The following is a 14,824-nucleotide window of genomic DNA, read 5'->3' as shown; positions in this document are numbered from 1 at the left end:
CACACGCCGACAGGTGTGTGTGTGTGTGTGTGTTTGTGGCCTCAGACAATCAGCCAACCACAGCCTCACATTCCTCCTGTCAGTCAGTGAGTTTCCATGGATACCAGGGTCAGTTCACACAAAAACCACAAAAACAACTTTAGTGTCTTCAGGTTCAGTCAGGACCCTCCTCTGATTGGTCAGGTTCAGTCAGGACCCTCCTCTGATTGGTCGGGTTCAGTCAGGACCCTCCTCTGATTGGTCGGGTTCAGTCAGGACCCTCCTCTGATTGGTCGGGTTCAGACAGGACCCTCCTCTGATTGGTCGGGTTCAGTCAGGACCCTCCTCTGATTGGTCAGGTTCAGACAGGACCCTCCTCTGATTGGTCGGGTTCAGTCAGGACCCTCCTCTGATTGGTCCGGTTCAGTCAGGACCCTCCTCTGATTGGTCAGGTTCAGTCAGGACCCTCCTCTGATTGGTCGGGTTAGATGTGACCTTCAGTTCACAGAGATCCTTCAAATCTGAATCTGTCTTCCACATTACCTTCCTGTCCTGTGTGTCCATGTGGGACCAGTGGAGGTGCTCAGGGGTCGGCGTTGGACCCGTCGTCCATCAGTCTGTCTCTGATCAATACTGATCTATCAGATATCAGTGTTGATCGGTATTGATCAGCAGCAGTACCACGCTGTCGTGGACAAAGGTTGTTGTCCTGTGATTTCTAATGTGTTTTTGTGAGGTTTGGGTAAAGTGTCCCTTTACCCTCCAAAAGCCCCCCCACACACACACTGATGTCATCTTTCTGCTGCTGATCTTTTGATTATTTATTTTTATCAATCATTTGCCAAAGATTCATTCCCTGTCCGTGATGACATCACATCCTGTCAGCTCAGTTTTTTATGTCTATTGGCTTTTTGTTATTGTATTTTATATTTTAAGGCTTTTATACTGAAAGGGTCTGACTGTAACATCAGCTGTTTCTTCAGAATAAAAGTTTTCTGCCCTCTTCTTCTGTAGTATTATTGTCTGTCACGTGGTATGTAATGTATTAAATAGATTTTTCTTTCTTTATTATTTCGTATTTATGATTTTTTATTTTTATTGTTACCTGTCTTCACAGTCAAAGTTTCCGCTGAGGAAGACCATGATGTGTGGTTGAAAAAGCGTCAATGATTAGTTTATTGGTTGTTAAAACCTCATTAGTGTAAAATCATCTCGTTTAGAAATCGTCTTGTGATCAATTAATTAATTGATAGATTGATCGTAGCAGCTCTGTTGTCATGGCAGCATTTGACAAAAGTAACTTAAAGTGATGCTTACTAGGTTTCTATCAACGCGACCCTGACTGGAACCTTAGGGCTGTTTAGTCATTTCAGCTGTCAGCTCATCACATGGACTTCGTTAGATCTCTTTGTATGTGTGGGTACCCACTGCCGGGGGAGTACTAGTACTAAGTAGAGTACTGAGCCGACAGTATAGATCTAATAGTACTGTAATAATGATCTGAACACAGACAGCACTGGTTGTTTTGTTTCTTTATGAATGAAAATCGAGGCGGACTTGAAGGCATCACTGAAAGATGGCGCCAATGAGGACAAAGAGTGGGAGGACGTAAAGTTTAAATGTTTCATATCCGCCCTCTGATTGGTCACACAGCCGGAGCGCCTTTGCAATTCAAACCAATCGCAGAGGAGAGTGTCGCATAATGAGCTGCTGGGGGAGGGACTCGATGAGCGGCTCGCTATCGGGCCAATGGGAGGCCAGAATCTGACGCTTATGAATATTCACGACGAGGGGCGTGGTCTCTTGGTGGAGGTCGGGCGCGAGCGAACATGGAGGGTTAGTGACCGTGTGACAGCTGCCGGAGGAGAAGCTCAGCGAGCCGCCTTTTCTTTTCCGTTTTCCTTTGTTACTCTGAGTTTTCCAGCTCCGACATGGAGATGAAGAAGAGGATCAGCCTGGAGCTGAGGAACAGGAACCCGGCGGAGGTGTGTAACTACAGCAGCGACACTTTATTTCATCTTTTCCAGCGGGGGGGCTGAAGGATGCGGACCGGAGCGACGCGGCGAGGCTGGAAACACCGTCGAGTTTCCTCCGCGGGACCAGTGAGATGATCTCTGCCGACATTTTGACCCAGAGAGCCGCTTCCACGCGGCTCCAACATGGAGGAGGCCGCTCCGCTGGAGGACCCCCCCGGAGCTCTGCGCGAGCCTCCCGCAGCTAGCATAGCGGCTAACGGGCTGTCCTGGCAGGCGCCCAGGCTGCTGATGGAGCGGGGATCGGGGTCAGTTGGCGGGGGGGTGGGTGGGTGGTCGGCGCTGACCTCGGTGGAAGAGAACAAATAACGGTTGTCTGGTTTCGGTAACATTGTTCACCGAGCGGGCTACCATGTTAACCTTCAGCGTCTGTTAGTTGGTTATCCACGGTGCTCGTCATCTGATGGCGCGTCACGCCAGACTCCAGTGAGAAAACCCCCAGTTTTAAGTTCACTCGGTCGCGGGCCAAAGTGCGTTTCAGCCCCAGCACGATTCACACATTCTTACACGTACCGACGTGCTGCTGCTCGGTTCGGCCGACATGTAACCCACCGACAGTCCGTCTGTCCGGCTGGACTCCAAACTTGGAGGTCTGGGTCATGGCGCTGTTCCCGCCCACCTCGGCGTGTTGTGGTGGTGTGGTTCACCGAATACTGAGCGCAGTTTGGTGTGTGGCGGGTCGACCGGGGGGGAAACGGGGCGGAACGTTAGTGATTCAGAATATTCTGTAAAATGTGTTTCTTCTGAAGGCTCAGCTTAGTTTAGCTCAGCTTAGTTTAGCTCAGCTTAGTTTAGCTCAGCTTAGTTTAGCACAAAGACTGGAAGTAGGAGGACCTGTTTCTGGCACCTATTTCTCAAAGAGTGTTTGTTGGATGAGATGAATCACTCCACAGAGGGAGACGGGGACGGTACGTACTTCCGGTTGTGTGACCGGGCTCCACCTGCTGGTCCGGTCCGAGTCTGATGGGGGTCTGGGGGGGCAGGACAGTCTTGGGGCAAACCTTAGAGCCGTGTAAACGTGGTTCTGTTCAGTTTATTTAAAGCCGTCTGTCTGTGTCCTCAGAGCAGGAACACGTCTGTAGTTCAGCAGGTGAAACACACAAAGCCCCCACATGATGGTCACATGGTCTCTGATGCGTCCCGCAGGTGGTGGAGCTGGTGGTGGATAACTGCCGGTCCGGTGACGGGGAGGTGGAGGGTCTGACAGACGAGTACAGCGAGCTGGAGGTCCTCAGCATGGTGAACGTCGGCCTCACGTCGCTCTCCAGACTGCCCTCACTGCCCAAACTACGCAAGGTCAGCCCCCTGCTCCCACAATGCAACACTGCTACAGCACATACCTGCAGTGTGGAGCTGTACCTGACAGGTGTGTGTGTGTGTGTGTGTGTGTGTGTGTGTGTGTGTGTGTGTGTGTGTGTGTGTGTGTGTGTGTGTGTGTGTGTGTGTGTGTGTGTGTGTGTGTGTGTGTGTGTCAGCTGGAGGTGAGTGATAACACCATCTCAGGAGGTCTGGACACACTGGCGGAGAAATGTCCCAACCTGACGTACCTGAACCTGAGCGGGAACAAGATCAAAGAGCTGAGCGCCATCGATGGCCTGGTGAGTCTGCTTCTTCTTCTGGTGACGTCATTTCTTGGAGGACCTTCTTCTTCTTCATGTCCCTAAAATGTGTCCAACCTCAGCTAGAAGGTTCCAGAAGTCAGTGAAGCAGAATGAGTGAGAAAAGACTTCAGACTGGAGAAACATGGAGGAAATCCAGGAATCAGACATGTTGTTCATCAGAGGAGACTAAAGACAGAACAACAGTGGAGTTTCTCCCTCCCCAACATGCGGCCTGACTTTGAGCCCCTTGGTGACCAGCTGGTACCGACGGAAGCCGAGGACTCTGACTGTTCTCTGTGTTGTGTTCTGCAGCAGAACCTGAAGAACCTGAAGAGTCTGGACCTGTACAGCTGTGAGGTGTCCACGCTGGACGACTACAGGGAGAGCGTGTTGGAGCTCCTGCCTCAGCTCACCTACCTGGACGGGTACGACCAGGAGGACAACGAGGCGCCAGACTCCGACCACGGTGGGACTCGGATGCACACACCCGCACGGGGAAACGGCCTGATAACGGTCTGATGTTAAACTGACGTGTTGTCCACAGACGATGAAGATGAAGCTGGTCCCCATGGAGACGAAGACGATGACGACGAGGATGAGGATGAGGACTCTGAGGGAGAAGAGGACGAGGTGGGGCTGTCGTACCTGATGAAGGAGGGGATCCAGGTGAGTCTGACGACGAGGTCTGTGTGTGTCTGTGTGTGTCTGTCTGTCTGTCTGTCTGTTCACTGATGGGTCTCACCTTCCTCAGGATGAAGAGGATGATGGCGACTACGTTGAGGAAGAGGAGGAGGACGAGGAGGAGGAGGAGGAAGATGGAGGTGATGCATGAACTCAGTGATTCATTAGTGTTGCTGCAGCATTTTATTTTGAAAAGTCTCGAGGCCCATTCAACAGCTGCTCCGGAGCTTTCAGTGGTTTGACATGATCTTCCTCAGCAGACGCTGCTGGAAGATCATGTGTCCTGAGTGAAAGCTGCTCCTTTTATGGTTTCAGTTTGAAATCTCTAAATTTCAGCTTTATTCCAGTCGCTTTTTGTTCTTTTATGCTGAAAATCTGAGGCTGTAGAGGAAGTTAGCTTTATTTTGAAAACCACTGTATTTCTCCCAGATGTCCACGGTGCCGCCGTTCAGGGGGAGAAGAGGAAGAGAGACGCAGAGGATGAAGGCGACGATGACGATGATGAATAGCAGAATCGGCTCTGCACACCTGCGCCCCCCCCCCCCCCCCCCCTCCCCCGCTGAGCCTCACGCAGACAGGAAGCAGGACGCTGACATGAGCTCCACTAACGCATCACTGTCATGTGACTGATGTCATCGTTTCCCTGGTACCATTGATCAGACCACAGATCAATACTCAGTTGATTGACAGAAAATGTTACCATAGCAACTGTAACAGGGTGCGTTCAGGGACAGTGGAGTGTAGACCGCCTGTGTGCCTGCAGCCCCCCCCCCCCCCCCCCCCTGAATACTTCAGGCTGTGTCGGTAAAACAGAGCTTCAGTCAGACTCAGACTGCAGGTTCAGTTCTGGTCAGCAGTCTGGTCTGTGACTCTAAATACTACAGTACCCATGAGCCTCAGTGGCTCTCAGTGTTGCTATGGAGACACCCCCATGTGGTGCTGTGACATCACAGCTGCGTGTTTAGAACAGGAGCTGCTGAATTGATTCAGTTATTGATCCACGGATCAGGAGTTCTCTGATTGGTTGCATTAACCCCGCCCCCTCTTCACCTGTCACCTGTGCGTGTGTGGCTCTGCCCCCCCCCCCCCCCCCCAGACTGGCTCGTGCTCTGGTCTGTGTAAATAGAAGTGAACTGGTCTCTGTAGCTTTTTGTCGTGTCGTCCTGTTGAACCTGAATCAGGAGCAGAGACTCTTCCTCCTTCTCTTCCTTTACCTCCTCCTCTTCTTCCTCCTCCTCTTCCTTTACCTCCTCCTCTTCTTCCTCCTCCTCTTCCTTTACCTCCTCCTCTTTTTCCTCCTCCTCCTCTTCCTCTACCTCCTCCTCTTCTTCCTCCTCCTCCTCTTCCTTTACCTCCTCCTCTTTTTCCTCCTCCTCCTCTTCCTTTACCTCCTCCTCCTCCTCTTCCTCTACCTCCTCCTCTTCTTCCTCCTCCTCCTCTTCCTTTACCTCCTCCTCTTCTTCCTCCTCCTCCTCTTCCTTTACCTCCTCCTCTTTTTCCTCCTCTTCCTTTACTTCCTCCTCTTCTTCTTCCTTTACCTCCTCCTCCTCTTCCTTTACCTCCTCCTCTTCTTCTTCCTCCTCCTCTTCCTCCTCTTCTTCTTCCTTTACCTCCTCCTCCTCTTCCTTTACCTCCTCCTCTTCTTCTTCCTCCTCCTCTTCCTCCTCTTCTTCTTCCTTTACCTCCTCCTCTTCCTCCTCCTCTTCTTCCTCCTCTTCCTCTTCTTCTTCCTTTACCTCCTCCTCTTTTTCCTCCTCTTCCTTTACCTCCTCCTCTTCTTCTTCCTCCTCCTCTTCCTCTTCTTCTTCCTTTACCTCCTCCTCCTCTTCCTTTACCTCCTCCTCTTCCTCCTCCTCTTCTTCCTCCTCCTCCTCTCTGACTTAGTTTTATTTTTTTATTTGTCTGATCGTCTCTGTAATCGAGTGTTTTTCAATAAAAACAAACAACCAGCCAACGTTTCCTGTCAAGATGGAGTCCCCCCATATTATATCTGATCTAGTTGATCCAGTAGTCTATTTAATGTGATCCAGTTGGTCCAGTAGTCTGATTGATCTGATCTAATTGATCTACCTGTCAGGTGTCGTGTGTGTCTCTCCAGATTGATTAATTGATCAACAGGAAGTAAAAGCGTCTTAATGACGGTGAAGAGTTTGAGTCACAGTTAAAATCAATAACCTGATCGTTTCCTGATCATAAAGACCGTCAGTGGGGGGAGGACGTGGTTGTAGTGTGACCACGGGGGGGCGCCACAGGTCAGCTGATCTCAGCCCATCAGAGCAGCCTCTGATTGGTTTGTTCAGTAGTCATGTGATCAATGACAGGCTGACCGGGCCTCCTCCTCTTCCTCCACTGAGCTTTATTGTGAAAGGATGTTTTACAAACATCCAGGTAAACAAACAAATGAGACGATACGAAGAACAAGAAGATTAAAACGATCAATAATCAATAGAACAAGAATTATGATCAAATACACACTAAATAGATCAATTAAACAGGAGTGTGTGTGTGTGTGTGTGTGTGAAATAGTTTTGCTTTGATTTGTTTGGCCAAGCAGACGCTGCACCTGCATAAACAAATGAGTTGCACACACACACACACACACACTCACTGCTTCTGAGTCATACAGGTGTTGAAGCCCCGCCCCTTCACCTGTACACCCCTGTCTCCATGGAAACAAGTAAAATGTGAAGCTGAGTTTGCATCATGTTTACATGAGAATTTTATTAGGACACGAGTGACGATCGGCTGGCAGCTGTTCACAATACACTAGACTACATACTAATACTACAAGTACTACAAATAATACTGCAAGTACTACAAATAATACTACAAATAATACTGCAAGTACTACAAATAATACTACGTGACGTCACACACACTCACTGACTGATGGAGCAGCAGCTCTAAAATCCCTGTTTTAGTGAATGTAGTCTGGTGTGTGTGCTGTTTGTGGTTAAACCAAAAGGATCTTCCAGGTCTCTCTCTGTAGGGATCCTTTCCATGATGCTGTCACACACTTAGAATAACACTCTGAGCCTGTCAGTGGATCAAACAAGCTCTTTTAGTGGACCTACTGTGATCAGTAACATCACCTGTTTAATCTCTGAGCCTCTTTAAAGGTGAATCTACACGTCTGTGAGGCGTTCAGGAACATCTGTGGACCAATGGGGTCGCAGACAGGAAGTCAGACAGACGCACAAAAGAAAAATAAAGCTGATTCCTCACTCAGGTGAGTCTGCAGGTGTGAAGTGGAGGTGTTGGTCTCAGCTGACTGTCAGCTCAGGTCGCCTAGCAACACCAATACACACACACACACACACACACACACACACACACACCTCCACTTCACACCTGCAGGATTCCTGTTAGTTTAATGAGGCGGTGCTGATCCAGGCTCAGTTTGCAGGTTTTATTGTAGCACACTGGACTACATCTCCCATCATCCCCTCTGGGTTTAAGGCTCCAGTGGCCAAACAGCTGTCTGAATTCATCATCACTGCGTTTAAAGGAACAATTCAACTCCTCTGAACAAACAAATGGATCAAGACACGACTCGGATAACTATGAAGGTACAGCTAGCAGCTGGTTAGCTTAGCAACAGCCGTGACTGTTGATTGAATCATATTCGCTACATCGTTTCTGCACCAGAAACAGAAACAAAAAGTTAGAATTAAACATAAAACCACAAACTTTTAATATTTCAGTTCTTGTTGCTCAGTGAGCTGTAGAAGTGCTGGACTGAGCTAAGCTAGCTGTTACCATTAGCTGTTACTGTTAGCTGTTGCTGTTAGTTAGCTGTTACCGTTAGCTGTTACCGTTAGCTGTTCCAGTCTTTATGCTAGGATAACGAGGGTCCGATCATTTAACTAGAGGAAGAGGACGTCACTAAATGTTGGACTGTCCCTTTAACACCAGTTTGTTTGGACACGTGTTGAACAGAAAACACTGATGATGTCATCCTCATGTTTACAGAAAACACTCTTCTACTTCTGTCTGTGGCGTCGTGGCGCCTCCTGCTGGTGACGTCTGTTTTCTTTTCTTTGAGGTTTGGACGTTGGCGGTGAAATGAAAGGACGCCGGTGTTTGACAGGAGATACTGTTTATTGATCTCTCAGCACACAGAACAGAAACCAGGTCAGCTCTAACAAAAGTACAAACGTCTGAATCTCCTTTAAAAAAATAAACTTCTCAATAAAACTCTGATTGTGTGAAACGACAGCAGCCGGTCGAGTGTCAGGAGGCGTCACCTGTCTGTCAGCAGCTCACGTGACTTTGACTACGAGTTAATTCATGCAGCTACACCACTGTTTGGTGATTCGTCCTGATTGGTCCTCTCTGCCGGATCACGACCGTTTATACCATTTAGATAGCAGAAGCCCCGATGTCCTGCGGCCGGGTCGCTAGCTAACCCTATCTAATTAGCATTAGCTTAGCACTTGCAGCGGATGGCTTCATTCAGGTCCTCCGACTGTCAGTGACCTTCGGTTTATCACAAAAGCTGCGTCTGTAAGTCCAGACAAACAAGTTTAGCCACCAAAACATCTGAGAGGCTTTTAGACTGAAACCAACAGGAAGTTGGTGATGTGACTAGCAGACGGATTACAGGAAGCAGCATACACATCCCACAATGCACTGCAGTAGTGACGACAGTAGTGGACGCCATGGGACTGTCGTCAATGCTTAGAGTCTGAGTTTTGACCCCATTTGACTTGTTCCATGAATCTCACACGTGATGTTTGTCAGTTTAAAAGATCGTTCTGCAATCAGACTGAGAATCCGCCATCAGAGAGACGACACCCAGACGTGTCATGGCGGCGCTACAGCTGCTCTGAGTGTGTTTGGTATCAGGATGTGGTCCCAGCAGCAGGTAGAGGGTCTGATCCTTCTGTGGGAGGCTGATCAGAGGACCAGGAGTCTGTGATCCAACACAGCAGCTCAGATAGCATTAGGGACATTAGCAGTTAGCTCACTAGCTAGCAGGAGACAGAGGATGTAGCTCACTAAATGGTTCTTTACTGTCTTCACCACAAACTGAGACTTTACTGACTCTAAAATCATCTCTAAACGGACAAACGTCATGTGTTTGAGTCTGAAAATGGCCCCCGAAAACAGCTTTAAACGACTGTCTAGATTTTGGATCTGTCCACGATGAATCAGCTAAAATCAACTAGCTTCCAGGCTCAAGTTAGCATAACCGTCCGCTGCCGTCGACCACCAGCTGTTTCCTCCTTTTGATGTTTTCACTTTAATTTGATATCGTGACTTCATTATTTCTGTCCTTTAATTAAGGAATTAATTTCATTTAATTTAATTAGGTTAGCTTTGTTAGCTGCTGGAGCTCAGTTGGTCCTGGTCTGTAGCGACGGTCAGTCAAACATTTGAACCGGTTTCCAGCTGAGACCTTTGGCCTCCAGTGTGTCTCAGAAAACATTCACATTGAGAAAAAGGAAGAAGAAGAGAAGGAAAAGGTGAACTGGCTCCGGACGGTCCTCAGTGGACCCTCGATAACCTGGAACCACAAACTGAACCGGACGTCTTTGTCTACGATTAACAAACCTCCACCCGCCGTGGGGCTGGTGTCCGCCGGTGCTCCTGGTGATGTTGTTTCCGGGTTTGATTCATCAGGGGACGTTTAAGGTCTCAGTCTGTTCGTACGACGTGAGGGGAGACAGAGTAGCCCCGCCTCCTTCCGCCCAGCTGGCCAATCATGGAGTGACGCTGACCTGGTTTTCAGACCTGAAAAGACCCGTTGGGATGAACAGTGTGTAACAGAAACCGGACCCCCGTCTGTCCTGACAAGCTTCAGAACTTCCGTTCATTCCTGATACCTCAGGACCAAATCTCAGTGAGCCAATGAGCACGCAGCGTGCTTGTACCAGGATGTAATAATGCTGGTGATTGGCTGTCTAACGCTACATGCTGCGACATTCAGAGAGGCAAGATGTGAAAACTGACGCCAAGATCAACGGGAGTCTGGTGAAACAGGTGAACATGTGACACGAGCAGTCAGTCGCTCTGAGTGTGACAGTAAGAAGAAGAAGAAACGGCATCTTCATCCCAGGAAGTCGTCCTAAGGCCGTGGTGGACAACCGTGAACCCCGATTGGCCCGGGGGAGTCTGATCTCCCACCAGGACCCTAAAGTCAAAGTGTCTCCACATCCAAGGAGAACCAAAAGTATCGCCGCGGAACCGGTTCTGAGGTCGTTGGAAGGTTTCGTACCAGTCCTGGTCCTGAGGGGCGGGGGGGGGGTGTTGGGTTCACGGTTCCATTTAAAAGACCAAAACCTGCACGAGTGATTCCAAACCAAAGACTCATTAGCAGCTGCTTCCAGAGCTTCCAGCCATATCTTGCAGCCGTCTTGCTCTGATCCGATGTCCTGAACACCAGAACCAGAACCAGAACCAGTGTCGGCTGGCTTTAAAGGTGTCGCAGCTGAAGAGAGCAGTGAGACTGAGTCAAAAGCTCCAGAGTAGAGTCAGTAAAGCAGTTAGAGCAGACCTTCGTACCGTCACGTTTCCAACATGAGATTTTCTACAAACAAACAAAACTACGAAGCAAAACAGGAAGTGACATTAAACTCGTCCTCGTCTTGGCACGTTTCCGTTCACTTCGACGGGAGACGTCAGGTGTGTTTCCCTCAAAGGTTCCTCGAGTGTTTCTGAGGACGTTTGTGCAACTAAACGGAGACTTGAAGGATTTCAAGGCCTGGAAAAGTGTTCCAGGCCTGAAGTGACACTGCTGCTACATGCTGGTTTGGTCCTGCTGAGAATCCAAACCTGAATGTTTCCAAATAACTTAAAAGTGGTCGACCGTCGTCTGAAGTCCCGGGTCAGCTGGACCGGACCGGGCCGAGCCGGTACCAGGGTGGTCCGTACCGTTCACTTGGAGCTCTTGCGGTCTGGGTTTAGCTTGGTGCTGTTGGAGGGGCTGAGGGGGGAGGGGGGGTCCAGTTGTCGGTACAGTGCCCTCAGCTCCTTCACCTCCTCCAGCACCTCGTGGGCCTGACTCCAGGCCGCCGCCGCCTCCTTCAGGAGTCTCTCGGCTTCGGCCGCCTCCTTCTCCTTCATCCTCACCTGCTCTCCGGCCTCCCCTCCAGCGCCCCCCCGCACCTCCGTCAGCAGCTGCTCCGTCATCTCCAGCTTCTGGCTGATCAGCTCCTGCAGCCGGCCGACGGGCGCCGCGGTGCCGCTCGGCGTCGACACCGGCGAGCGAGTCATCGGCGCCGTCTTGTTCCTCGCAGCCTTAGTCTCGGTGTGTGTCAGGATCTCGTCCATGGAGGCGCAGCGGTTTTTCTCCGCCGTGGTCAGGCGCTTTCCGGGCTGGGGGGTCTGCTCCCACACCACTGCCACCTCACGGGGAAGGCTCTGCGATTTCCCAGAAGCCTCTGTGGTCCTGGCAGAGAGGGCGCCGTCGGTTTTGGAACGGGGGCAGTCCGCGCTGAGGTGGACCGCTTTGTCCAAGTGGACCCCGAAGGCGTCGCAGTCATCGGCGCCCTGAGGCGGGGGGGCGTCCTCCTCCTGGATCAGATCCAGGGTCAGCATCCCGTCAGAGGAGGAGGTGGAGGCCTGGACACGGGGAAGGGGGGGTCAGGACAATGGTCTGAACTCAAGGCACACAAGTTTGTTCTGGAGCTTTTGACAGGAGGAGGAGGTGATTCAGGAGGAGGAGGTGAAGAGGAGGAGGAGGTGGAGGTGAAGAAGAGGAGGAGGAGGTGAAGAAGAAAAGGAGGAGGAGAAGAGGAGGAGGTGAAGGAGGAAGAGGAGGTGAAGAAGAGGAGGAGGAGGTGAAGGAGGAGGAGGAGGTGAAGAGGAGGAGCACACTGACCACAGCCAGCAGGTGTCCTCTGGTCGGCAGCCGTCGGTTGTGAGGAATCTTCACTCGGTCTCGAGTCAGATGAAGCAGCTGAGAGTCTTCAACCGTCACCTGGAAACAACCACAGGTTTAGAACCAGGACCAGAACCAGGACCAGGACTAGAGCTGGGACCAAGACCAGGACCAGGACTAGAGCTGGGACCAGGACCTGAACCAGGACCAGGACCTGTATGTATAAATCTAGCTGTCAGTGAGAGCAGTTTATCTATGAATTGTATATCCAGGTCTTTTCCTCCAGTAACAGCATAGAACAGCATAGAACAACATAGAACAGCATAGAACAGCATAGAACCATGTTCAGATTCTCACCTTTATAATAAACCAAAGGTCATTACCAGGTTCTCCCTTCATTCTGATCTGGAATCTAAATGTTCTCAAAGGAACAACTCAACTGAACACTGGTTCATTTTCCTGGATGGATGAAACATGACCAGAGGCTTCGGCTGAGTGTGAAGCAGAGAGCACATCGATCACAGTATCGATCACCGTATCGGTCACCGTATCGGTCACAGTATCGGTCACAGTATCGATCACAGTATCGATCACAGTATTGGTCACAGTATTGGTCACCGTATCGGTCACAGTATTGGTCACCGTATCGGTCACAGTATCGATCACAGTATCGATCACAGTATTGGTCACAGTATTGGTCACAGTATTGGTCACAGTATCGACTGCTGGAAAAGGTGGCTGACTGGACGTCCTGCTGACGGCTCAGCTGCAGGAAACACTGCCTCCTAAAGTCAGACAGGTGCAGTAGCTGTAGATGTTCTAACAGAGGTGAAGGTTTGCAACAGACAGTGTGTACAGGTGTGTAAGGTGTGTAAGGTGTGTACAGGTGTGTTCAGATGTGTACAGGTGTGTACAGGTGTGTACAGGTGTGTGCGTCACTATTTGCTCCAGTTTGATAAAAACTACAGCGAGCAGCTGTTACAGACAGGAAGTCAGACAGGAAGTCAGACAGGAAGTCAGACAGGGAGTCAGACAGGGAGTCACACAGGAAGCCAGACAGGAAGTCAGACAGGAAGTCAGACAGGAAGCCAGACAGGGAGTCACACAGGAAGCCAGACAGGGAGTCAGACAGGAAGCCAGACAGGGAGTCAGACAGGGAGTCAGACAGGGAGTCAGACAGGGAGTCAGACAGGAAGCCAGACAGGGAGTCAGACAGGGAGTCAGACAGGAAGCCAGACAGGGAGTCAGACAGGGAGTCAGACAGGGAGTCAGACAGGGAGTCAGACAGGGAGTCAGACAGGGAGTCAGACAGGAAGCCAGACAGGGAGTCAGACAGGGAGTCAGACAGGGAGTCAGACAGGGAGTCAGACAGGGAGTCAGACAGGAAGCCAGACAGGGAGTCAGACAGGGAGTCAGACAGGAAGCCAGACAGGGAGTCAGACAGGAAGTCAGACAGGGAGTCAGACAGGGAGTCAGACAGGAAGCCAGACAGGGAGTCAGACAGGAAGTCAGACAGGGAGTCAGACAGGGAGTCCGACAAGAAGTCAGACAGGAAGCCAGGCAGGGAGTCAGACAGGAAGCCAGACAGGAAGCCAGACAGGGAGTCACACAGGAAGCCAGACAGGGAGTCACACAGGAAGCCAGACAGGGAGTCAGACAGGAAGTCAGACAGGAAGTCAGACAGGGAGTCACACAGGAAGCCAGACAGGAAGTCAGACAGGAAGTCAGACAGGGAGTCACACAGGAAGCCAGACAGGAAGTCAGACAGGAAGTCAGACAGGAAGCCAGACAGGGAGTCACACAGGAAGCCAGACAGGGAGTCAGACAGGAAGCCAGACAGGGAGTCACACAGGAAGTCAGACAGGGAGTCACACAGGAAGCCAGACAGGGAGTCAGACAGGAAGTCAGACAGGAAGTCAGACAGGGAGTCAGACAGGAAGTCACACAGGAAGCCAGACAGGAAGTCAGACAGGAAGTCAGACAGGAAGTCAGACAGGGAGTCACACAGGAAGCCAGACAGGGAGTCAGACAGGGAGTCAGACAGGAAGTCACACAGGAAGCCAGACAGGAAGTCAGACAGGAAGTCAGACAGGAAGTCAGACAGGAAGTCAGACAGGGAGTCACACAGGAAGCCAGACAGGGAGTCAGACAGGGAGTCAGACAGGGAGTCAGACAGGAAGCCAGACAGGAAGTCAGACAGGAAGTCAGACAGGACTGAGAGACGGACCAGTGAAAGTGAACATGAGATGAGTGGATGAGGAGACAGAAAAACACCAGAGGTTAGTAATGAGGACACAAGGACTCTGTTTGTCTCTCACCTCATCCAGGATCCTGTTTTTGGCTCGTGTGATGCCGACGTTTAGGACGTTGATCCAGGACTCTTTTTCCTCTGGACTGACTGCCAGGAAGACCAGGTTAGGGACCTGTGACACACACACACACACACAGGTTCACATGTCTGTTGTTCAGTGTTAGAAACACTTTGTTCGTGTCTCTGTTTCGTGTCCGAGTGACTGGTAGGTAGTAAAAGTGTTGGAACTGGTCCAGTAGATCACCTCAGCCAGCAGACACCAAACGGGCTGCAATGGCTGCAACGTGATCCTTTGGGACAACTGCACCTGATCACAGTAGGTCCACTAAAAGAGCTTGTTTGATCCACTGACAGGCTCAGAGTGTTATTCTAAGTGTGTGACAGCATCATGGAA

The 14,824-nt window shown here is 50.6% G+C and overlaps 2 protein-coding genes across 3 annotated transcripts in view; one reads left to right on the top strand and one right to left on the bottom strand.

The window, feature by feature from the left end:
• The first annotated feature begins 1,798 nt into the window (after nt 1–1,798).
• On the top strand, nt 1,799–6,243 carry LOC139205091 (acidic leucine-rich nuclear phosphoprotein 32 family member E-like). Of its 2 annotated transcripts, none has more exons than XM_070835195.1 (7): nt 1,799–1,964; nt 3,159–3,308; nt 3,488–3,610; nt 3,929–4,079; nt 4,158–4,279; nt 4,365–4,434; nt 4,724–6,243. In XM_070835195.1, exons 1-7 carry the CDS (start codon nt 1,911–1,913, stop codon nt 4,801–4,803), a joined length of 750 nt encoding a protein of 249 aa, XP_070691296.1. In that variant the 5' UTR covers nt 1,799–1,910; the 3' UTR covers nt 4,804–6,243. The 2 variants fall into 2 exon arrangements, with proteins under 2 accessions (XP_070691296.1, XP_070691295.1); XM_070835194.1 differs by having other exon boundaries at nt 3,926–4,079.
• A 4,344-nt stretch (nt 6,244–10,587) lies between these two features.
• The window catches only part of LOC139205090 (pleckstrin homology domain-containing family O member 1-like), a 14,678-nt gene continuing 10,441 nt past the window's right edge, over nt 10,588–14,824 (bottom strand). Inside the window, exons 4-6 of the mRNA XM_070835193.1 lie at nt 14,438–14,542; nt 12,120–12,218; nt 10,588–11,860 (exon numbers count right to left, since the gene is read on the bottom strand). Coding sequence (XP_070691294.1) covers nt 11,174–11,860; nt 12,120–12,218; nt 14,438–14,542 — 891 coding nt within the window. The 3' untranslated portion in view covers nt 10,588–11,173. The remainder of the gene's footprint in view (nt 11,861–12,119; nt 12,219–14,437; nt 14,543–14,824) is intronic.

Source organism: Pempheris klunzingeri, chromosome 8 (genome assembly GCF_042242105.1).
Source record: "Pempheris klunzingeri isolate RE-2024b chromosome 8, fPemKlu1.hap1, whole genome shotgun sequence".
NCBI lineage: Eukaryota > Metazoa > Chordata > Actinopteri > Acropomatiformes > Pempheridae > Pempheris > Pempheris klunzingeri.
This window is presented reverse-complemented; position numbering and strand designations above follow the sequence as displayed.